The 26,702-nt window shown below is 36.7% G+C and overlaps 1 protein-coding gene across 2 annotated transcripts in view; it reads right to left on the reverse strand.

Moving 5' to 3' along the window:
- Positions 1-26,702, reverse strand: part of TDRD3 (tudor domain containing 3) — a 226,341-nt gene that overhangs the window by 32,326 nt on the left and 167,313 nt on the right. For both annotated transcript variants that reach the window (XM_070799977.1, XM_070799976.1), the window contains one exon: positions 17,185-17,310. In XM_070799977.1, coding sequence (XP_070656078.1) covers positions 17,185-17,310 — 126 coding nt within the window. The remainder of the gene's footprint in view (positions 1-17,184; positions 17,311-26,702) is intronic.

The raw sequence follows: 26,702 nt of genomic DNA on the forward strand, positions 1-26,702 counted from the left end.
TTGCAATAATGAGCTTCCATGCTCTCTGCTTTCACTCAAGTCCATTTTCTACACCACAGGAAATAATCTCTTAAAGTAAAATCACATCATGACACTTCTCTACCTAAACTTCTTCACTGGTTCCTTTTCTGAGATGTAACAGTCCAGATACCTATGTAACCCACCTGACTCTTCATCCTTTAACCCTACCTGCCTCTGTACTCAGCCTTATCTACTGACACTTGCTACACCCAGCCTACACTGCTGCCAAAATACCCCACCCGCCCATGTTCTCCTATACTCTTTGCTGTTCTCTCACACTTGAATCCATTTCTTCCCCCAAGCTAAGCCCTTCAAAACTTTCAACTTTTACATTAAACTTCATTCATTCAGATTTAACAAGCATTTATTGAAAGCCTTAGGGACTTTCAGGGACTATTTGGAATGCTGAAGTACTAACTGAGACAAAATCCCTGTTCTCATAGAGATTTCACTTAGGAGTTGGAGGCAGGGGCAGGATATACAGAAAATAAAGCAGGGCAAAGCGGACAGAGGGTCTGTGTGATGGTTCACTGCTGTTTTATAATACGACAGTTGGGGAAGGCCTGGCCTCTTCTATGAGTCAGTTTCTGACCGAGTTAAGTACTTTCCATTTATTTCTGTTCTGTTTACAGTGAACTGATGGTGCTTTACTTGCCGGGCTCTTTTGCTAGTCTGACTCTCTTAGTGCAGACTGCTCCTCTATGCATTCCCATTGTTTAACACCTAATCATTCTAAGGAAATGTGCTGTGCTGGGCACTGTTCGGGGTGGAGAGATAAAGTCATATAATAAGTGCTCAAAAAGCTTTTTGAAATAGATTAATACATATTTGGAATTGTAAGTTAATAAAAAATCTCCAATATAAAAATTTTGTTTTACACTTAATATTTTAATAATGTATCAGAAACTAAGAGAGAGACAAAGAGTCAGAGTATCATTATTACATATTTCCAAAATGAAGAATGGCAACCAAGTACTGGCAGACCTCTAAGGTACTGCAGGTTTGGTTCCTGACCACTGCAATAAAGCAAATATCACAATAAAGGATCACATAACTTTTGCTTTCCCAGTGCAATTAAAACTTATATTTATACATATATTGTAATATGTCTTTAAACGTGCAATAGCATTATGTCAAAAAAAACCAAAGCACATGCCTTACTTTGTTGCTAAAATATGCTATCATCTGAGCCTTCAGTGAGCTGAAATCTTTTTGCAATAGCAACATCAAAGATCACCACAACAAATATAATAGTATTAGTAAGTTTGAATTATTTTGAGAATTATCAAAATGTGACACAGAGCCACAAACTGAGCAGTGCTGGTGGGAAAGTGGTGCCAGGAGACTTGCTCACCCCTTCATGGGCCACCGTTTTGTCAAGGCAGGGGGGTTTGTGTAACTCAACGAAGCTATGAGCTATGCCATGAAGAGACACCCAAGACACACGGGATAGTGCACTGTTTGGACAAAAGATGGTCCACTGGAGGAGGGAATGGCAAACCACTCCAGGTACTAGCCATGAGAACCCCATGAACTGTATAAAAAGGCAAAAGATGTGACACCGGAAGATGAGCCCCCAGGTCAGAAGGTGTCCAATGTGCTACTGGGGAAGAGTGGAGGACAACTACTAACAGCTTCAAAAAGAACGAAGCGGCCAGGCCAAAGCAGAAATGACGCTCAGTTATGGATGTGTCTGCTGATGAAAGTAAAGTCTGATGCTGTAAAGAACAGTATTGCATACGGACCTGAAATATTAGGTCCGTGAATCAAGATAAATTGGATGTGGTCAAGCAGGAGACGGCAAGGGTGAACATCTGAGGAATCAATGAACTAAAATGGACTGGAATGGGTGAATTTAACTCAGATGACCATTATATCTACTACTGTGGGTAAGAATCCCTTAGAAGAAATGGAGTAGCCATCATAGTCAACAAGAGTCTGAAATGCAGTACTTGGGTGCAATCTTCAAAATGACAGAATGATTTTGGTTCATTTCCAAGGCAAACCATTCAACATCACAGTAATTCAAGTTTATGCCCCAGCCACTGATGCTGAAGAAGCTGAAGATGATCAGTCCTATGAACACCTACAAGATCTTCTAGAACTAATACCAAAAAAAAAGATATCCTTTTCATCACAGGGGGCTGGAATGCAAAAGTTGGAAGTCAAGAGATACCTGGAGTAACAGGCAAGTTTGGCCTTGGAGTACAAAATGAAGCAGGGCAAAGGCTAACAGAATTCTGACAAGAGACTGCACTGGTCATAGCAAACACCTTTTTCAACAACACAAGAGACAACTTTACAGATGAACATCACCAAATGGTCAAAAGTGAAATCAGACTGATTACATTCTTCATAGCTGAAGATGGAGAAGCTGTATACAGTCAGCAAAAACAAGATTTGGAGCTGACTGTGGCTCAGATCATCAGCTCCTCACAGCTAAATTCAGGGTTAGAACAAAGAAAGCGGCAAAAACTACTAGGCCAGTCAGGTTTGACTTAAATCAAATCCATTATGATTATACAGTGGAGGTGATGAATATATCCAAGGGATTAGATGTAGTAAATAAGAGTGCCTGAAGAACTATGGACAGAGGTTCATAATATTATACAGGGAAGAGAATAAAATTATCCCAAAGAAAAAGAAATATAAGAAGGGAAAGTGGTTGTCTGAGGAGGCTTTACAAATAGCAGAGAAAAGAAGAGAAGTGAAAAGCAAGGGAGAAAAGGAAAGGTACACCCAACTAAATGAAGAGTTCCAGAGAACAGCAAGGAGAGACAAGAAGGCCTACTTCAATGAACAACAAAAAGAAATAGAGGGAAAAAAATCAGAAAGGGTAAGACTAGAGATCTCATCAAGAAAATTAGAATTATCAAAGGTTTCATCCAAAGATGGGCAATACAAAGGACAGAAACCATAAAGACCTAATAGAAGCAAAAGATATCAAGAAGAGATAGAAAGAATGCATAGAAGAACTGTACAAGAAAGATTTTAATGACCTGGATAACCACTATGGTGTGGTTACTCACTTAGAGCCAGACATTCTGGAGTGTGAAGTCAAGCGGGCCTTAGAGGCCTCTGCTGCCTATGAAGCTAGTGGAGGTAATGGCATTCCAGCAGAGTCATTTAAGATCCTAAAGATGATTCTATTAAAGTGTTGCACTCAGTATGTCAGCAAATTGGAAAAGTCAGCAATGGCCTCAGGACTGGAAAAGGTCAATCTTCATCCCAATTCCCAAGAAGGGCAGTACTAAAGAATGTTCAAACCACCAGACAATTGCACTCATCTCCCTTACCAGTAAGGTTATGCTCAAAATCTTTCAAGCTAGGCTTTAGCATTATGTTGAGGAAAGGCAGAGGAATCAGAGACCAAATTGCCAACATTTGCTGGATCATAGAGAAAGCAAGGGAATCAAAGAAAAACATCTACCTCTGTTTCATTGACTACGCTAAAGCCTTTGACTGTGTGGATTATAGCAAACTGTGGAAAACTCTTGGATAGATGGGAATACCAGACCATCTTACCTGTCTCCTGAGAAACCTGTATGCAGATCAAGAAGCAAGAGATAGAACCCTGTATGGAACGACTGGTTCAGGATTGAGAAAGGAGTACAACAAGGCTATTTATTGTCACCCTGTTTATTTAACTTATACGCCAAGCACATCATGGGAAATGCTGGGCTGGATAAGTTACAACTTGGAACCAAGATTACTGGGAGAAATATTGCATCATCCGCATATCTGAGGTTGCAGATGATACCACTCTAGTGGCAGAAAGTGAAGAGGAACTAAAGAATCTCTTGATGAAGGTGAAGGAGGAGAGTGAAAAAGCTGGCTTAAAACTTCAGTATTAAAAAAAACTAAGATCACAGCATCTGGTCCCGTCACTTCCTGGCAAACAGAAGGGGAAAAGGTAGAAGTAGTGACAGATTTCCTCTTCCAAGGTTCTAAAATCACTGTGGATGGTGACTGCAGCCATGAAATTAGAAAATGACTGCTTCTTGGCAAGAAAGCTATGACAAACCTAGACAATGTTAAAAAGCAAGACATCACTTTGCTAACAAAGGTCCATATAGTCAAGGCTATGGTCTTTCCAGTAGTCATGTATGGATGTGAGAGCTGGACAATAGAGAAGGCAGAGTGCTGAAGAACTGACGCTTTCAAACTGTGGTGTTGGAGAATACTCTTCAGAGTCCTGAGGAAAAGGTGATCAAACCAGTCAATCTTAAAAGGAAATCAACCCTGAATCCTCTTTGGAAGGACTGATGCTGAAGCTGAAGCTCCAATACTTCAGCTACCTGATGGGAACAGCTGACTCACTGGAAAAGACCCTGATGTTGGGAAAGATTGAAGGCAGAAGGAGAAGTGGGAGACAGAGGATGAGATGGTTGGATGGCATCACTGATTTATTGGACATGAACTTGAACAAACTCCAGGAGATGGTGAGGGACAGGGAAGCCTGGCATGCTGAAGTCCCTGGGGTTACAAAGAGTCAGACACAACTTGCCAATAGAACAACAGACTTGCTTGAACAGGGTTGTCACAAACCTTCACTTTGTGGGAGAAAAAAAAATGTAGTATCTGCAAAGCATAATAAAGTGAAGTGCAATAAAAAGATATGCCAGTATTGATTAAATAAACATTTCATAGAAGAAATGTATTTTTCTAAGCATTTGAAAGCATGTGGGAGAGACAGAATTCTGAAGGTATTTAAGTGTTCTGGGAATAGTGTTATCAAGAGAGAATTTTGAAATGAATTGGGAAGTAGGCTTAAGGAAAAACTGAATGAAGGTGGTAATTTGCATTAGTTTAGTTGTAGGAGTATTTCATGTATTAATTATAGACAGAAACAAGCTCAAAGATCATGGTAATTTATCATGGAAAACCATAATCATGTTGCTGTTTAACCTCAATGAAGGCAAAATTAGAAAGAATTTATGTTTTTATTTATCCTACTCTTTTAAACTTCCACTATTTTCAGATCCTTTTTGCAAATTTTAACAATTTTAGACTAAAATTCCCTACTCATGATCAACTTTATTTTATTTTGCTTGCTGTTACTTTTTCAAATAAAAAAAATGTACTACAAAATTATGGAAAGGTTATAAAACTGAAAAATACGTATATACTCATATCCAGAGTCTGTACATAATTCTACTACATACACTATCACTACTTTGAGTGTATTTTCCAGTCCTTTAGGAAGATTCTAGTTTCTCCTATTATCATATCGCTGCAATGATCATCTCTCAGAAATGCACTTATTCCTTTTCTCTTTTCCTAGCAGAGATTAACAACTGTGAGACAATTAAAGAGCATAAACACTTTCAAGACGGGAAAAAATCAGAAAGATTACATCAATTTACACTGCCATCAGCAATGTGTAAGAGTACTCACGTCACTTCATCTTTGCCAGCATGAACACTATCATTTAAATTTTTCCCCATTGATTCACACATTTAACACTGTACTTAACTGTTTCAATTTGCATTTGAATTCATACCAGAATTCAATATTTTTAATTTTTAGTTATGAAAGATGACACTGCTACTTCAGCAAGAAACCATGTTAAGCATAAGTCAATGGTTCAAGGCTATAAAAACAAAATAAATACAATTTTTAAGACACTTTATCTAATCACAATAGGAGTAATGGTTATTGTGCTCCATGGTAATTAGGTATTAACGGCAAGCAGTTCACATAAGGGGCTATTATTACTATTATTGACACATAGCCAAATCAAGCATTATTAGATTATGAGGAAGGTTGGATCAGATTAGAAGCTCTCATGCCCTCTTAAAGATCCCTTGATCTGAAATCAGATGTCACACAAAAGGCAAATTCTCCTTCCTCTTAGCTCCAGGCAGCCTCTATCAACTGAGCACCCAGTAAAGATAACAGGTGTTATAAATTTAGTTTGGCTGAGGGAGGCTAGAGTTTACTGAAAACCAAAGTCGATGTGAACTCAAAGAGCTGACCAAAGAAATGGCCACTAAATCCCTTGTATCTTCCCTATGATTACTCTTCAAGTTAGGATCTAGGTGTTCAGTGACATTTCTGAAGATCTTTGAACTATTTCCATCTCCTTTCCCATAGAGAAAAAGAGGACAAGAGGCGCAATCATACTCTCATGTACTCAGTCAACCTTACTAACAGAGAAGTGATCTGGGTAATGTAATTTAAGGGACTTCCTTCTGCCAACACTGTCTCCAAACTGCCACACACTGGAGATTCTTTGACAATTCTAAGCACATAATTCTGAGATTAAAGAAGAAAGGTGAGAGTGGGAAGGGTGAAAAGGGGTAACATAACCCACACTCTACAGTGAAAATTAATTTAACCAGTCTGGTTTCATAGTCTTCGAATACTTTGAAGAATGCAGAGGATAGGAATGAGAGTTCCAATATGGAGAGGACATAGGGAAAAGCAAAAGGAGCTGTCATTTTGGGCTGCTGTAAAAATGCAGAGGCAAGGATACTAGACTACAGAAGAACTGGGAAGAAGGGGGCCAGGTTGTGATAATAAAATCTTCAGTTTCTATAGACCTATGGAGTTTACAAAGCACACGTCCAGTGACCATATTACCTAATCCTCACTATAACTGCACTAAAACTGAGACCCAGAGACAGGAAACAACTTACCCAAAGTCAGTCACAGGAAGTAAGAGGCAGAGCCGGGGCGTGACCCAGGTCTTCCGACTTCTGTGCATCTCCAGCTCCCCTGGAGCTGGAGCAGGGCAAAAAGGGAAGTGGGAGTGATCTGCCCGAGACCAGCCCTGCCCTCTCCCCTTCTTTCAAAGGCCATGCTGAGCCGACATACGACTCTCTCAGGGACCCCTTCGCATCAAATTCTTTCAGGATAAACCACACAGAATCTGAAAATGTTTCTCAACCCTGGGTCCAAGAATGGCAATCGGCAGTAAACAATGTCAGAAGTATTTTTGGGTGAAGTTTGCCATTTACGTGAAATTAATTAGAACTTCAAAGCATAGCAATTCTCATTTCAGAAAGCAAAACTTATTTTTATAATTGAGATTATTTAAAGTTGTCTTGTTCAGAATTTTTTTGTTTAGCAGTTTCAGTCAAACCTTTGAAACTATTATGAAAATTATTTTGAAAAATATTTGAGAACCAAGATACCAAATCTACATTTTACCTTCTCTGTGGTCACTTTTTTTCCTACCTTAAATATCTTTCCTCAGTCATTACTTTCATTAAATCAATTCTACTCATTAGAATTAATACAATATTCAGCCTTTTCATAGCCAATTTTATGTGTTTTCAATGAATCAATGGGAAAATGTACATATCTTCTTGAAATATAAATCTTACATTCATTTCTAAATTATATCTAAAATGATTTTATTGTAGCCTTTTATAAGAAATCTTCAATAACAAAATTTAGAGTTCTCAGCCTCAAGTTTCTTATATTTCTCTTTAATTTTTCTTAGGGAATTATATATTTTAACTTCTCATCTGGACTGTTTACATTTAAGCTCAAAACACAGTCAGTGAAAATTTTTTCTTTGTTTTGCTTATTTCCTAAGAATACAAGCATATGATTTAAAGGGACTGGGTATGTGACCAATGTTTCATCATTTCTAGACCATTTTGTAATTAGCTCCATGACATCTCAGTCTCTAATAGGTTTTCTATGTATGAGAGAGAACAACTATCAGTAAGGCCAAGTTCTTAGTAAGCATTAATACTAATAAGGGCACATAAAAAGATCAGGGATATCTTTATTTGTGACCAGAGCTTTTAGAGCCTTCCTGAACTAATACTCACAAGTTCTTGATCTGTAATTCATTTGAGTACTGATGATCAAATTCAGGAATTTTTTAATAAGATTTATATTACCTGATCACTTTATAAGAAAAAAATACATGAGAATACCCTTCTCCACGTTGTTTTAAGCCTATTAGTAAAGGAGCAATACAAATGTTGAAACAAAACAGAATTTTTCATCTTTTAGGAGTCTTCTTTGCCACTTAATGTCTACATGCTCAGTGGAATTAACTCACTTTGATACTTTCTTTTGAATTCAGCAGCCAATTGTCAGCTTAACAAAAACAGGGATTTCAGATTTTGCTTTAGCTTATTGGAGAATAACAAACAAACAAATTAAAATGCCTTACTGCTGGGACATACAAATATCATGCAGGTTATTAGGCAAAAATTATAGAAAAAAAAAAACCAGCAATATTATAAAAGCTACAATGTGAGTCTTCATAAATGATAACTTTAGAAAGTCTTTAACTTAACACATGAAAGTTTCTAGAATTAGAATTAAGCTAAAATAAAATTAAAAGACCAGTGAGTTGTGTATAATGACATGTAAAAAAAGATCTCAATTTTATCATTAAGTAATAAAACACTACTACTAAAAGCATATGTGCTTAGAAGGGACATAAAATTTCAGAGATATATTTTGTCTTCTATTCATAGTAAGGTTAAAGAGAAATTGCCTTTTATTCTATCTGTAATATAAACATATACTATTATGTTATTAAGAAGTCTGGAAAATCCAAAACAATGTTTCTTAAGATAAGTCTTCAATCTATTTTATATGGAAAATCTGAAAACTAGAAAGAAGAGCTATGATGTTTTTCAAAGTACCTCTTGGTAGACTTTATATAACAGATTTTATATAGGAAAAAAAGAGGAGGGCTCCATGACCAAATAAGTTTGTAAATCAACAGACCCTACATATGTTCATCTAGTCAAGGCTATGGTTTTTCCTGTGGTCATGTATGGATGTGGGAGTTGGACAGTGAAGAAGGCTGAGTGCCGAAGAATTGATGCTTTTGAACTGTGGTGTTGAAGAAGACTCTTTTGAGAGTCCCTTGGACTGCAAGGAGATCCAACCAGTCCATTCTGAACGAGATCAGCCCTGGGATTTCTTTGGAAGGAATGATGCTAAAGCTGAAACTCCAGTACTTTGGCCACCTCATGCGAAGAGTTGACTCATTGGAAAAGACTCTGATGCTGGGAGGGATTGGGGGCAGGAGGAGAAGGGGACGGCAGAGGATGAGATGGCTGGATGGCATCGCTGACTCGATGGACGTGAGTCTCAGTGAACTCCGGGAGTTGGTGATGGACAGGGAGGCCTGGAGGGCTGCAATTCATGGGGTCGCAAAGAGTCGGACACGACTGAGCGACTCATCTGATCTGATCTGATCTGATGTCTCTCTCTTGGAAATTTAAAATACATATTAACCTGCTACTGGCTCAAAGACATTCTATAATTTAAAATGTACTTAATATTTTGACCCAGCATTTCCCAAATTTATTTAACTAGGAAGCAGAACTAACCCTGAGCTAGATGGACTAGGCATGAAGATGTATGTACAAAAATACAATAACTTTTTAATCCGTATGATGATCTGAGCTGCTCAACTAGAACATTATCATTATGTTTAGTCCTAACAAACTACATTTTTTTTAAGGCAAATTCTCAGTATTGCAGTACTTCCTGTCCCTTCTGAATGGGGCTCTTAGCCAATGATAAGCCACTACTAAGGAAGTTATTTCAAGCCAACATGTAAAACTCTTGCCAGTAGTTTCCAAATTTAATGGAACTGGAAGCTGTAACAGAGAGCTTCTCACAAGGCAGATCAACTCCACTCCTTTCCTAGAAGTGTGATAGTGAAGCCTACTGCACATGATTCTAGAATAAATATTATAGGTCCAGTAAAGTTCAAGAAATTAGGATCAGTAGGAAGGGTAACCAAGTACATCAAGAGATACCACCCACTAAAGGTAAAAAGAAAATAAAGTTTAAAAAACAAAGTAAAAAATACAATGATGTTTAAGAAATAGAATGAAAACACACAGAGATAACCAATAAATGAAATGAAAAAAAGCAAGAGTATAAGAGAACACAAATGACTATGTAAGGTTAAAAAAAGAAAATGGACAACTGATGACTCATTATGGTGTGCAATCAAACATGTATCCTAAGTCCCCTTTTAGCCCATCACCAATCAAGGATCATTGATTTTAGAACTGAAAAGATACACTGCAGGAGCTCCATTTGAAAGGGAATAAATTCTGTATTGCAATGAGCAACATATTTTTGTGCCTTTTAGGTACAGATGGAAGAATCAAAAACAGAACTGTGTGCAGTTTTTTTTAATTCAATAACAATGCCTCTTCAGAATTATAAAAATCTTTAAAATATACTGACATTAGTGCCAAGTCAAGGCACATGCTCAGTATAAAAATAACATGTTTGGGAATAAGAAATAAAACAAAACAAAAATAGTCCTCAAATTCATTTATTTTACTATTTTATTATCAGTGTATTAGTAAATCTTCTGCATATATACGTTAAGGAATGGTAAAATTGAGTGCAGTTTGAAATTAAAGTTTTAAAAGTCCTGATAAATAAAGTAAATGAAACAATTAACATTTACACTTGAAAGAGAACAAATCTTGGGGCAACCGAATCAAAAATGTCAAAGGAAAAGATAAGTCATCTGACAATCCTAGGCCCCTTAGGCTGTAGATTACTCTGAAGAAAAATCAAAACTACACATTATTTAGCATAAATCTAAAGCATCTTAAGTTTACTTCTCCATTGACCAGTGCCATACTTCCATATTTTAAGTTGCTATTAATAAAGGGGAGACTTAGAAGATAAAAGATTAACGTATCTTCTGATACTATTCATGTATACAAAAAATTGCTGTAGATTTTTCAATTATGCTAACTTGATTCTTAATATTTAAATAATATAAGGTTTAAAGTGTTTTGTGGATTATAATTAAGGTTAGAAACAAAAAAGCACATCTTAGACAACTCCCTACCATGTTATTTTACTTTGTTATTTTTACCTTCAGTAAAAAGGAACATGAAATAATTACATGATGTACTTTCATTGCTTAATAAAGGAAAACTCAGATTACCCAGAAACTTTTTAAAGATGCTTTTATATAGCATCTTTAATCTTTTGAATAGATTATATTAAATTAAATTATCAGATAGCAAAATTCCAGTGGTACTTTAGTACTTGTTCTTCAAATAGCATACTATTTTCTGAGCAGTAATTAAAGTGGTGAAATAAAGTATCTCTTAAATAATGTAGCCCAATCAAAACTAGATTCTGAAGATTTTCATAATAATCTCTTACGTTTCATAATAATCTTAAATTCACAAACTGAATTTGGGATTCAGGACATAGACATCAATCTATATCTAAGTTGATATATCATGTATATGATATATCAATGTATATGGCATGCATTTATGAATGGATCATCTCTCCCTCTATGCAGAAGCTTTCATATCTCCAGTAAAGTCCTTTTGTATGATCCACAATCTCCTGTGGGAACTGTGAAAAGCTGAATGGCAGATTAAGAAATAAATAAAGCATATCTAATACAACCAAATTTTATTAAAAGTGAGCTAAAAGACATTGCATGGAAACGCCCAAGTTCTATCACCTATAATCTGAAAATTATAGGTGATAATGTTCTTAAATGCAGCTAAGACAGCTAAACTCTTTTTTTTTTTTTTTAAATATACTCGGTGTTTATATTGCAAAAGAGAAAGAGCACTGCTTACATGGAAATTTTTGAAAGGGAAGTATCCCAAAAATATGTATAGTGGAAGAAAATGTATTACAGTATTTCACTGATTTTACTCAAATTATGCAGAAATTTAAGTATGGTAAATTATACCCATTAATTTATTTAAGAATTTATTAGCAGAAATGAAAAACTTTCTGGACTATGATGAAATATGTGCATGTACTTTTTACTGGATACTAACTGGCAGAATCTCACTGTTACATAATTCTAATTTCTCTTTGAAGTTAATGGTTTCTATAACAATTATCCCCTTTTTAATATTTATTATGATCTTTTGATATCAAATACACACGAGATATAGCCTAACTTTATCCCTATATCTTTAAAATTTCTAACATGACCTTATTATAATACATTTAAGATTCGTTTTTAATTCATTAATTTGCATATCACAATTCTCTATCTCCTTCCTCATTAAATAGGTTAGGGATGAGGGGGTTATATGTTTCTCTTTAATATTTCTATTAGTGGTAGAATACTTTATGGCTTTTTATGAACATTATTTGAATTTGGAAAGGTAATTTTCAAATTTGCTTCCCAGGGTGACATTATAATATAAACTTTGCACAAAGTTACTTCAAAAGTAAAAGTTGAGATTAATAGTTCTTTTTGTAAAGTATGCTAAAATTTAAAAATATATATAATTATTTTAAAAAGAAATCCAAACCTACCTAAAAGGAAATTTACTTTTTAAATAGATAAAATCAATAAGAAATTTTAAACACATAAAATTCATTAAATCACACTTTCTAATTCCATAATTTATCTTCAAATAAGGAGAAATAAAATATAGACCTTACACATTATTAAAATTAAAACATCAATAAACAAGATTTTTCCCACTTATATCTTCTTTTAAAGCTTCAAGAGGTAAATGAAGACTCCCACAAGATATTTAAGTTTGTTTCACACAATTGGAAATATAACTTTCACTAACTTTGTGTAGTACACAGGACTTCTGTGTGTTCTGAGTACTAATATATACTCCTCACCCAGAACAATACCTAGCACCTAAACAGATATGCAGTAAGTATTTATTGAATAAAACTAATCTATACAATAAATTTTCTAGTTGGAAGAATAGCTGAACAAAGATCATTTCCTCATAGTAAAACACTATGAAACTTCAAAAAGTTTAGAAATAAGCATGTTCTAAAATTTTTCTTGGGATATAAAAGTCTCAGTGGCATACAAGTCATAAATATTCTGGGAAAATCAGGACTTGACACTATCTTTCCATATTTAGATAAGTAACTCAGAAAGAACAACACTCCAAAAACACAAAAGATTTGTCTGAGCAGCAGCACCAGGGTATTTTAAAGAGTAATTCCAAGTGGCCTGTGGCATCTTTTTACTGTTTTCCTGATATTAGTTTTAGAGTTAAAAGGAGTAAATTTGGAAATGGCTGCAAGAAACATAAATAAGTTTCCTTTGCCCCTAATGTTTCACATACAGTGGTTAAGAAAATAAAACAGCATTATGGTTTTCTCCCTATACAGTTTTACAAATGATATGAGATTGCATAATGATTCATTTACTTTGGTAAAATAAGGAAAATCCTGCAACATACAAAGAACATTAAATTAAAAATTATAGGCTTTATCCAGTTAAGAATGAGCTGTGAATCTCACATTATGTTGATAGTTTAATTGAGCTAGAAGAAAAAAATCAAGGATGACAGAACAAAAAGTTCAGTAGATCAGTTTGGAGGAAATAAAGTATTTAATCATAATCAGAATGTATACTTTCATCACCTAATATATCATCACTGTGTATGCTCTGAAAATATACAAATAGACGGGGAAACTAGAAATTTGTCTACAGGCAGATTTAAGGCAAATAGCTCTTAAACTTCATGAAGGAAAAAATTAACACTTAAACTATTAATTTGATTTTTGTCTTAATTTTCCACATAAGAGACTATTAACTTAGTCACTGAGTCTCTTAATATTTCATGTTTTTATTTAATAATTCATCCTTATACCTTTAAGACAATACAGACAACTGATTTCCATGAAGATTTTTGGTGTATATGCAGGCTTCTTGGTTGTATTATTTTTCCTGCAAACTATTAAAAAAATCTCAATGAATGCTCATTACTATATTTAGGAAGACAAGAGATTTTCCAAAATCTTACGGCAATAACAAACGTAAACCTTAAAACATACGAAACCACTTCACAATTAAAAACAGTAATGTACATATGTAGCGCAAGAGTTAAAAAAATTAAAAACTACACAATCCACAGTGTGAGTAAATAACTCTGCTAAGGCTTCTATCAGCCTCACCTTTCCTTTGTAGCCCTTTAATGTTTCTAGAATGACATCAATTAGAGATACCTTTTTATTGGTATAGTGAACGTTTTACTTTGATTAACTTAGAACTTGTTATAATTCCAAAGTTACAAAAAAAAAAGTGCTCACAGACCCCAATATTAGTCCTCTCAGAGGATAACACATCGATACACTAACTCTGTGTTAAATGTACTGACAGTCACACTGACTGTTTTTCTTCAGAGGCTTTTTATGTATATGGACACATACTTTTTTTTTTTTTTAATGGAGATGACTGAAAATATGTTAATGTATGGCTTCTATTCAAAAAGGAGCTGCATCTACAACTAAGTCAATTATTCACATAGATGAGGAAGAAAGGATGATCTTATTCTTAATAATACTGTTCATGATCCAAAAATATTTGTTATATTAATTTATGCAAAGGCATAAAACATCAACAATCACTTAATTATTTGTAATTAGGAAAAAAGAAATACCAGAATCGCCAAAATATTTTAATAGTACTATCCTGCCTCTTCCTGCAAAACATTTCATGGATCTTATTGGGAACAGCCCCTGGAGGAGGGCATGCCAACTCACTCCAGTATTCTTGCCTGAAGAATTCCATGGACAGAAGAGCCTGGCGGGCTGTTAGTCCATGGGGTTGCAAAGACTTCGACACAACTGAAGTGACTTAGCACAACATGAAAGATTTTTAAGTTAACTGCAGAAAAAGTAAATAGGTTAAAAAAAAAATAGGACAGTAAAGCCTAGATGAGGTACAGAGAACATGAAATACTGCTGTGGTTCAGAATCACTACATGGGCTATCACATGTGATGCATTTGTTGTTCAGCCAAGTTTACAGTGGCCTAAAATCAATAAAGCAATGGGGACTATTAAAGGGGGAAGAGGAAACGTCACAGACTTAGAAAGAAAAAATCACTTGGCACCAAACCTGAGTAGAAGAGCTACAATGAGGAATAAGAAAGGTGCTCAACAGCTATGTCTACTCTGGAACAGAAAAAGGAAGTAGAGAGGAAACTTAAAATTTTTTTAGGGAGAAAAGAATAAAATTAATCTCTTTTTAAATCTCCTAAAAAAAACTAAATATAAAATTTTTATTTTGACTCTGTAGTGGCTAACATGGGAATAACATGATGAATAACAAACCTGGGCTCACCTTCTAGAAATACAGACTCAATAAATACTATTACCATTATAATTGCATTAAGATGTGAGCACTGACTTTAAAAAAAGAGAATAAAAAATAGCCATCATGTGGGAATCAAAAGGGCAAAAGATATAGTTATAACAAGTTTCTCCAAGAAAAGATATAAATTAGACATTAATGGTATTTCAGTCTTTTAGGGAAAAAGCAGCTAAACTTTAGAGAATGAGAGTGAGAGAAAGGATCTCTTACTTAATTATACAGATTAAGATATGAATGTTATATTGTAAAATATGAAACAATAAGCTACCTGGCAAATGATCAATTTTCTAGAATAAAAAGGTCAATAAAAATATCCACGGGCCCAATATGATTACTGCTACTAGATTTTTGTTGTAGCTTTATTTATCTTCTTTTTTAGGGGGGTGAAGTGGGCAATGACCCTGAGGTCATGACAGGAAAATCTACAAGGATCAAAACTAAATCAAAAGAAGCTCATAAGAAAACAAATATGCTTCAGTGATGAAGGCTACAGTCTAAATGATATAATTTTCTAGTATATCTTTATATTTTAGGGAAACAGCAACAAATCAGGTTTCTAGTAATAAGTAGAAATATCAATAACCTCAGATATGCAGATGACACCACCCTTATGGCAGAAAGTGAAGAGAAACTAAAAAGCCTCTTGATGAAAGTGAAAGAGGAGAGTGAAAAAGTTGGCTTAAAGCTCAACATTCAGAAAACTAAGATCATGGCATCTGGTCCCATCACTTCATGGGAAATAGATGGGGAAACAGTGGAAACAGTGTCAGACTTTATTTTTTGGGGCTCCAAAATCACTGCAGATGGTGACTGCAGCTATGAAATTAAAAGATACTTACTCCTTGGTAGGAAAGTTATGACCAACCTAGACAGCATATTCAAAAGCAGAAACATTACTTTGCCAACAAAGGTCCATCTAGTCAAGGCTATAGTTTTTCCAGTGGTCATGTATGGATGTGAGAGTTGGACTGTGAAGAAAGCTGAGCACCGAAGAATTGATGCTTTTGAACTGTGGTGTTGGAGAAGACTCTTGAGAGTCCCTTGGACTGCAAGGAGATCCAACCAGTCCATTCTAAAGGAGATCACCCCTGGGTGTTCATTGGAAGGACTAATGCTGAAGCTGAAACTCCAATATTTTGGCCACCTCATGCGAAGAGTTGACTCAGTGGAAAAGACTCTGATGCTGGGAGGAATTGGGGGCAGGAGAAGGGGATGACAGAGGATGAGATGGCTAGATGGCATCACCGACTCGATGGATATGAGTTTGAGTGAACTCCAGGAGTTGGTGATAGACAGGGAGGCCTAGTGTGCTGCGAATCATGGGGTCTCAAAGAGTTGGACATGACTGAGCAACTGAACTGAACTGAACCCACAAATCAGAGAAAGAAATTTGTAAAAAAAACTCTATTAAACAAATTCTAATATGCTTTGTCCTCTTGTTTTTGCCTAAATATAGTTGAGACTCTATATAAAGTTACATAAATCTTGTATACAATGGACTCCAGGAGGTCAATACTGTCTAAATTATATCAACAAAACTGTCAGTTTTGACATAACATTTGGCAACAAAATTAAGTATTATTCAACAAAGATATTTAAATTTAATCTGCACATATACATATATATGTCTAGTAAATGCAGATGAATTCATATATAATTTAAAGTGTTTTTCTTAATTTTACATTTAACTAAAATAATAAAGATTATACATGTATCCAAAAGAGATTTAAATTTGACAATTGCTGGACATAATTTGGTCAAATTTAAATAGTAACAAACTGGGAAAGAATAAAATATGCATAAAGACTCATAAAAACACATACACATTTTTGGCAAACATAAATAAGGGCACTTATTGCCAAACATAATATAACAAGGCATTATATAAGAGAAGCAATTGCAATGCACTCATTCTTACTGTAGTTTAAGGTAATTATTAATTAAAACCTTACTTTAGGAGTAGCCAGTTTTAAACAAAACATTTTTCCATTGGAAAATTTAGTATTACTATGACTAATCTTTCAGAGCTATGTATTTCCTTCAAAACAGCTTATGTCTTTGTACATAATTTTTATCACATACCCATGCCTCTGACTGAATGGGCCTGATGTTGCTTAGTAGCACCTCTTCATAGTTTCCATAATCAATGAATTTAACAACTGCTGTCATACCTGAAGAATGAAGAGCTTCAACTTCTGCTCGGTAAAACTGAGGAGACAAAAAGGAGTTTTAAACAGGACGATCAACATTGTCTAGATAAGGTGATGCATGATGGAAATATAAATACTCAAAATGTTACCATGTTAGTATTTTTTGAAAGCTCATTTTTAAATCAATTTTATTGCGATATCATTGTATTAGTTTTAAGTGGAAAACATAATAATCTGATATATGTATATATTGTGAAATGACCACCACAATAAGTCTAGTTAGTGTCCATCACCACACATGGTTATAGTTTTTCATTAGGATGAAAACTTTAAAGATATAAATTCTCTTAGCAACTTTGAAATATATAATATTTAAAAAAATAATTTTTAAGATAATGCATTTTTATTTTAATTGGAGGATAATTACATTACAATATTGTTATGGTTTTGCCATACATCAACATGAATCAGCCACAGGGGCACATGTGTCTCCCCATCTGAACCCCTCCTCCCACTTTCCTCCCCACCCCATCCCTTAGGTTGTCCCAGAGCACTGGCTTTGAGCCCTGCTTCATGCATCGAACTTGGACTGGTCATCTGTTTTACATATGGTAATACACATGCTTCAATGTCATTCTCTCAAATTATCCCACCCTCACCTTCTCCCACAGAGTCCAAAATTTACTTTTGGATAATCATAAATTGGCTAAGAAAAAGAGAGATTCTCTTATGCGTGTGAGTTCTGACATTCACTGAGCAGTAGTAAGATTTCAGAACTAAGAGGATCAGTAGAGAATATTCACATGCTAATGCGTGCAAAAAGAATTAGTGTTCTTCAGCGTCTCCTTGTTAGCCACTCAATCCCTTTGACATTAGTAAAACAGTTCTTATGTACTAATTAGAGTATATAAGTATGAAGTAATTTATTTAAAAAACAGAAATATATGACCAAAAAAATCCTCAAAGGCTCATTGTCATTGCTATAGTCATACAGGCAGCTGTGGTGAAGCAGAGTTCCCAGGCAAGAAGTCAGCACACTACTTATATCCAGGATTTATAGGATTTAAGACACTGTAAGACCAAACACTTTTATTTCTTCAGTTTATCCAGTATTACTTGGCTCTGGGAACCAATGCACAAAGTCACCAGGAACTGAATTCACATAACAACTTCAATTTTTAATTTATCTGTTAAGGCAACTTGGAGTAGATCAACTGACTGGAGTATTCCCTTCACTATAGGTCAACCCATTTAGGACTCGAATTATAGGTCTGAATGTTGCTTAATGAACATGAAATAGCAATAAAAAATTCTTAAAATTCTTATTTACTCTCAAGGAAAGTTTTCTTCAAACAAGGGAGTTGGACGCTCTTTTAACAGTCTATTCTGACAGTGAATCAGTGTAACAGGACCCCATGAGACCTTCCGGGACAGACGCTCCTTCTCCCCCAGGTCCTCCATCTGCTGCTTGTCTACAGAAAAGCTTAACCAAGGAATAAATGTAATCAGAGGAGTGAAAAAACGTGGAAACAAAGGAAAACGGTCAAGCAACACAAAATAATAGTTTAGCCATTAAGCAAAGTTAAGGACCTTCAGTTTCTCCTCAAGAGCTACAGATACATATTCTCAGTCAAATCCTTTGACTGTTTTGCAGATACCAAAACTCCCACTAGACAGAAGAAGTTAACCACATGATGACCAGATTGTAGTTACAACATAAGCTCTTCCATCTTTCACAATTTTAAGAACTGGCCTCAAGGAAATCCGAGCAATACTTGTACTTAAAACAACTATATGAAGCTGATCAGACCACTACATGACCAATTTCAAGATGATTTTTGGAGATGATGATGATTTTTGGAGCTGTTCTGCATGAAGCCCCACCCCCACCAACCCTTCCATCCACCTGTATCTCCCTAAATATCTCCTTTAAAAGCTCTTGCCCCTGAACGGCAAAAGGGAGCTGGTTAGGGGAGTTAGTTTTTGGGCCATGAGCCCATCTTCTTCCCGGAACAGCACAAGTTTCCTCAACAAAGCCATGTTCCCTTTTACCCAATACTTGGTTCTCAAAAATTGGCTTTCAAGCAGCAAGCAGCCAAGCCTGAGTTCAATAACCTTCATGGGTTCACTGGAATCAAAAAATGCTAAAGGCAACAAAAATTCTTATTCTTGATAACCTTCTAAATTAGCAGTTACTGTGAGTGTACCAGGAAAGAATCTGCTTTTACTAGTGTGCGTGTGTGCTTGCCAAGTTGCCTCAGTTGTGTCCGACTCTTTGTGACCCTATGGACTGCAGCCTGCCACATTCCTCTGTTCATGGGATTCTCCAGGCAAGAATAATGGAGTGGATTGCCATACCCTCCTCCAGGGGATCTTCCTGACTTAGGGATCTAACCTGCATCCTTTATGCTTCTTGCATTGGCAAGCAGGTTCTTTACCACTAGCACCATCTGGGAAGCCCAACTAACTAGTATACACCATACTATAAAAGTTACTAAGTTAATCCATGGTATTTCTTTTCTAGATCTGGATGCAAGAAGATTAGAGAAACCACGCCAGAATTTTTCTTTATCTTAGAGATCTAGTTATATATCCACGTCTCTCCTTTCCTCCTTTATTTCTTAGCCTTACACTTCCATATTCTGTAAATTGCTGTATTTCTCGCATATTTCAACTGTAAGCTTTTTAGACAATTATGCCAGTTAGGTTCAACAATGACAAACAATCATAATATATAACCTAGGAAAACAACTTGACATCCTTTTAGGAACTTACTAAAGATAACCTGTGTAAAAAATGACTTCTACATAACATGGGAAGTAAAGGTGTAGTGATATGGCACTTGATATGGCTAGGAGTGCAGGAAAAGCTTCCTGGGGCAAATGACAATGGGTATAATCTTCAAGAATGAAGCGTATTTAGCCAAGCAGTAAAATTTACAGAAACAAAACATGAAGAAGAGTATGAAGTGAAGTTACACAGTTGTATCCGACTCTTTCCAACCCCATGCACTGTAGCCCACCAGGCTCCTCAGTCCGTGGGATTTTCCAAGCATGAATACTGGAGTGGGTTGCCATTTCCTTCTCCAGGGGATCTTCCCGACCCGGGGATCAAAGCTGGGTCTCCCGCATTGTAGGCAGATGCTTTACCGTCTGAGTATAGGATACAACAAATAGTTTTAAATTAATTATGGCATGACGTAAGAAGGGTTGGCCAATAGGACAAGATAGTAAGGGTCAGCAGATAGAGGCTCTACAGGCATGCTAGACTACAAGTGAAATATTTTAGCTAGGAAGAATGACAAGATCACAGTAACGGCAGTTCCAGTGACAAATTTAAGAGGAATAAGACTTAAGGCAAGGAGACCATTTTAAAGGTCTATCCCAGTTGATAGAGCTGAAACAGCTGAACTAGTCATGGCAGATGTACAGGGAGAAGGAGGATTGTTCCAAATGCTCAGTCTTTCTATGATAGTAAAGCTTGAAAGAAGGCAAGGTATCATGAGGAATGTTTTAAATGATACTAACTGATTGTTTCCAAACATCATTTGTAATGCAATTAAAATTATGGTTTCTTAATGACAGTTATAGATAATGCTTTTCTTAAGCCTTTACCCTAGTCTCTGGCTAGAAAATTGGAAAGTTGCCTGTTCTTGACAAGACACTGAAAAGTTATCGCTTAAATTAGGTGCTTTTATAAGATAACCAATGCCATCTCTTTCACAGAGTATTATTTATCTTACTTGCTTAATGGTGTATCTATACAGAGCCTAAAATCCTTCACTCTAAACTGAAAAACATCCACGTAAAATCAAAGTAGTCCCCTTAGGAGATCATTCAATTATTCCAACAATCCTCTAAAAGCTCAAAATATTTTGGGAAATATTAGGCACCACCTTTCAGATGCTATATGATATTATTTTGAGTATATTCAGTAGAGACAATATAACTTTAGTATTATTGATTTTCTGAGAAAATTACAGTTGAAAGTAAAGCTTTAATAACAATCTGATCAGGTATTTGAAGATACTTGGTTCATAGCACAGGCAAAACTATCTGATGTATCCCAAGCACCTAACACTTAGCAGCTACTCAATTATGGTTTGTTGAATACTCAATATTTGTTAAAGAACTTGTCTACATTTAAATATCTTAGGACTGTCATTATTCTCTGTTGCTTTGTTTCTGTTCATTCATATTCTCTCTATATTTTTAACATGCCTGATAATTGTTTTTAGGATGCCAGACATTGTATCAATAGGTGAAATACCATGAAGAGGTTCTAAAAAATATTACTTTTCCCTCAAGGAGGATTATATTTTAGGAAGCTGGCAGACAGAGTACAAGTAGATACCCTTGATCATGTGCAGGAATGATTTTAGGCTTTCTACTGGCTTGCTTGTATTTTGCACTTAGTACTAGGACACGATCCTGACAGGATTTCAGTGGAAAGCCTGAGTCTTCTTACCAAGCCTTTCAAACATTATTGGACTTGAACTCAAATTATTCACTTACTTCCTCTGTTTGTCAGGGTCACCAACTCCACATTGTTCAATGCAAAAAAAAAAAAAAATTCTGCCACTTTCATCTTTACTGTTCACAGAAGCATCTTACAGAAGTGACAAAAAGACAAAGACAAAGTCAAAGTTGCTCAGTCGTGTCCGACTCTGTGACCTCATGGACTATACATACACTTGTTGTCCGTGGAATTCTGTAGGCCAGAATACTGGAGTGGGTAACATTTCCCTTCTCCAGGGGAACTTCCCAACCCAGGGACGAACCCAGGTCTCCTGAATTGCAGGCGGATTCTTTACCAGTTGAGCCACAAGGGAAGCCCAAGAATACTGGAGTGGGTAGCCTATCCCTTCTGCAGCCCATCTTCCTGACCCAGGAATCCAACTGGGGTCTCCTGCATCGCAGGTGGATTCTTTACCAACTGAGCTATCAGGGAAGTCCCCTACAGAAGTGAACCCTCCAAGGCAGACAATGTTAGCTCTAAAAACCAACTCTAATATTCAACTACTTCTTGGCTCTACCTTAATGGAGAAATGGCGAAGCATAAGTAATCCCCGCACTAGCCAAATCAAACAGTTCTTGTGTTTTGGAAAGTGAGTGGTCTCAGCTGCAAGAGTAAGAGTCTAGATAGTGATGAACACCTGCACTTGCTTTCCAAGTCTCCCTAAGAACCAAGGAGTAGCCATGTAAAACAGTTCCAACCAATGAGATTATCTGTTGGTATTTCTGGAAAGGCTTTTACTTTTCTTGAAAAAAAGAAAAGACACGGTTAGTGCAGTCTCTTCCTCTCCTTTCAGCCTTGAAAAAAAACTTGACAGCAGAGAAGCTGTGACTAGCCACATTCACACAAAAACCTTAAAAGACTATGCCATCTAGTTGTACCTGGACCCCTTCTTGCTGCTATCATTGGCTAACACCTAACACCCTGTTCGTTTCCAAGGCAAACCATTCAATATCACAGTAACCCAAGCCTATGTCCCAACCAGCAATGCTGAAGAAGCTGAAGTTGAACGGTTCTATGAAGACCTACAAGACCTTTTAGAACTAACACCCAAAAAAGATGTCCTTTTCATTACAGGGGACTGGAATGCAGAAGTAGGAAGTCAAGAAACACCTGGAGTAACAGGCAAATCTGGCCATGGCGTACAGAATGAAGCAGGGCAAAGGTTAATAGAGTTGTGCCAAGAGAACGCACTGGTCATAACAAACACTCTCTTCCAACAACACAAGAGAGAACTCTACACATGGACATCACCAGATGGTCAACACCGAAATCAGATTGATTATATTCTTTGCAGCCAAAGATGGAGAAGCTCTATACAATCAGTAAAAACAAGACAGGGAGCTGACTATGGCCCAGATCATGAACTCCTTATTGCCAAATTCAGATTTAAATTGAAGAAAGTGGGGAAAACCACTAGACCATTCAGGTATGACCTAGATCAAATCCCTTATGATTATACAGTGGAAGTGAGAACTAGATTTAAGGGCCTAGATCTGATAGACAGAGTGCCTAATGAACTATGGACTAAGGTCTGTGAAATTGTACAGGAGACAGGGATCAAGATCAGCCCCATGGAAAAGAAAGGCAAAAAAGCAAACTGGCTGTCTGAGGAGGCCTTACAAATAGCTGTGAAAGAAAAGAAGTGAAAAGCAAAGGAGAAAAGGAAAGATATAAGCATCTGAATGCAGAGTTCCAAAGAATAGCAAGAAGAGATAAGAAAGCCTTCCTCAGTGATCAATGCAAAGAAATAGAGGAAAACAATAGAATGGGAGAGACTAGAGATCTCTTCAAGAAAATTAGAGATACCAAGGGAACATTTCATGCAAAGATGGGCTCGATAAAGGACAGAAATGGTATGGACCTAACAGAAGCAGAAGAGATTAAGAAGAGGTGGCAAGAATACACAGAAGAACTGTACAAAAAAGAGCTTCACGACCAAGATAATCACAATGGTGTAATCACTCACCTAGAGCCAGACATTCTGGAATGTGAAGTCAAGTGGGCCTTAAAAAGCATCACTACGAACAAAGCTAGTGGGGTGATGGAATTCCAGCTGAGCTATTTCAAATCCTGAAAGATGATGCTGTGAAAGTGCTACACTCAATATGCCAGCAAATTTGGAAAATTCAGCAGTGGCCACAGGACTCAAAAAGGTCAGTTTTCATTCCAATCCCAAAGAAAGGCAATGCCAAAGAATGCTCAAACTACTGCACAATTGCACTCATCTCACACGCTAGTAAAGTAATGAGCAAAATTCTCCAAGCCAGGCTTCAGCACTACATGAATCATGAACTTCCAGATGTTCAAGCAGGTTTTAGAAAAGGCAGAGGAACCAGAGATCAAATTGCCAACATCCGCTGGATCATGGAAAAAGCAAAAGAGTTCCAGAAAAACATCTATTTCTGCTTTATTGACTATACCAGAGCCTTTGACTGTGTGGATCACAATAAACTGTGGAAAATTCTGAAAGAGATGGGAATACCAGACCACCTGACCTGCCTCTTGAGAAACCTATATGCAGGTCAGGAAGCAACAGTTAGAACTAGACATGGAAAAACAGACTGGTTCCAAATAGGAAAAGGAGTACGTCAAGTGACTGTATATTGTCACCCTGCTTATTTAACTTCTGTGCAGAGTACATCATGAGAAACGCTGGGCTGGAAGAAGCACAAGCTGGAATCAAGATTGCCAGGAGAAATATCAATAACCTCAGATATGCAGATGACACCACCCTTATGGCAGAAAGTGAAGAGGAACTAAAATGCCTCTTGATGAAAGTTAAAGAGGAGAGTGAAAAAGTTGGCTTAAAGCTCAACATTCAGAAAACTAAGATCATGGCATCTGGTCCCATCACTTCATGGGAAATAGATGGGGAAACAGTGGAAACAGTGTCAGACTTTATTTTTTGGGGCTCCAAAATCACTGCAGACAGTGATTGCAGCCATGAAATTAAAAGACGCTTACTCCTTGGAAGGAAAGTTATGACCAACCTAGACAGTATATTGAAAAGCAGAGATATTACTTTGCTAACAAAGGTCCGTCTAGTCAAGGCTATGGTTTTTCCTGTGGTCATGTATGGATATGAGAGTTGGACTGTGAAGAAAGCTGAGCGCTGAAGAATTGATGCTTTTGAACTATGGTGTTGAAGAAGACTCTTGAGATTCCCTTGGACTGCAAGGAGATCCAACCAGTCCATCCTAAAGGAGATCAGTCCTGGGTATTCATTTGAAGGACTGATGCTGAAGCTGAAAGTCCAATACTTTGGCCACCTCCTGCGAAGAGTTGACTCATTGGAAAAGACCTGATGCTCAGAGGTACTGTGGGCAGGAGGAGAAGGGGACGACAGAGGAAGAGATGGCTGGATGGCATCACTGACTCAATGGACAGGAGTTTGAGTGAACTCCGGGAGTTGGTGATGGACAGGGAGGACTTGCATAGTGATTCATGGGGTCGCAAAGAGTTGGACATGATTGAGCGACTGAACTGTTCTGAACTGAACACCCTGTTTATTCCTCATCATTCACTGAACACAGTGGGGCCTGTTTCCTGATCCCAAGCCTTACAGCGCCTCTTAAAACATCCTGCCACACCTCCTAGCCTTAATTTCATTCCTTGAAATCTTCAGGTAACATTATCTCCACTATTCCTTCCAGTCACACATATGGGCACAGCCATCTCAACTGAAACTACTCTATACATAAAATATTTGTTTCAAATATATTTTTTACTTGATCTTCACATTCACCTACGTCCTTCACAATAGTTTTCCTAGTATGACTACCTCTGGTTTTTATTACCTTGCTAATATCTCCAGCTGACTCATTGGATGAGTCCCTGATGCTGGGAAAGATTGAGGGCAGAAAGAGAAGAGGGCATCAGAGAAAGAGATGGTTGGATGGCATCACCGATGCAATGGACATGAAGTGGGGCAAACTTGGGAGACGGTGTGGGACAGGGGGCCTGGAGGGCTACAGTCCATGGGGTCGCTTAGAGTGGGACATGACTGGGTGACTGAACAACAACAATATCTCCAGTGCCCTAACCACTCAACTTTTTTTCCAATGCAAGTGCTTCTTGGACAATGAACTAATTAACAAAGTTAACAAATAATTATGAAATTCCTACACTGTGAGAGGAACAGGGCAATAAGAGAAAAACTAGAGAGATATGGTCCTGTCTTCAAGGGACTTAAAATCATGGCAGGGGAAAAAGTTATCAATATAGGAACCAAAACCAAAAATACTTACAAACTGTGATAAGCTTTAGAAAGTGAACAAGGCACTGATTGAGAAAGACAATAATATAGAAGGGAGGAGGGTGCAGACAAAGAAAGCTTCCTCTAGGAAGTCTCTGAGCCAAGTCTTCAAGGATTAGAAGAGCAGTTAGTAAAGGAGCATGCTGGGCAGAAATGGAGACACGAACAAAGTCCCTCTTGTCTGAGGGTCCCTCTGGCCTCTTCCCTTCCTGTTCTCACTGTGTCGGTCTTCTTCCTTTTGTCAGGCCCTTTTATCTGATTCACTGTATTCCTTCTCAATCTCATCTTGTGTCTTTCCATTTCCATTTTTTCCCCCTCTTTTCCTTTTAGCCAGTATATAATGTAGAACACAAGGCTGTTTAAATTATTGGTTTAATAATTCTTAAATTATTTATTATTAGCTAAATAATTAACCTTCCTACTCATAATTTTTTTAAAGTAGGCTAATTATGTATATTACCTTTAAATTAATGACATCTGCAGAACTTAACTGTGTACCATTCAGCTGATTTGCCTCCTTGTGAATCAGTACAATTTTATTAGAAAGAAAAGCAAATATTAATAGCTCTGTAGATGATAACTAAAGTAATTTGTCAACCTCATTTATTCACTTTTACAATACTTTTCTGATATGCAAGTGAAAATCAAACCTAACAACCAAATATTATGGGACTCCT

Source organism: Bos indicus, chromosome 12 (genome assembly GCF_029378745.1).
Source record: "Bos indicus isolate NIAB-ARS_2022 breed Sahiwal x Tharparkar chromosome 12, NIAB-ARS_B.indTharparkar_mat_pri_1.0, whole genome shotgun sequence".
Lineage (NCBI taxonomy): Eukaryota > Metazoa > Chordata > Mammalia > Artiodactyla > Bovidae > Bos > Bos indicus.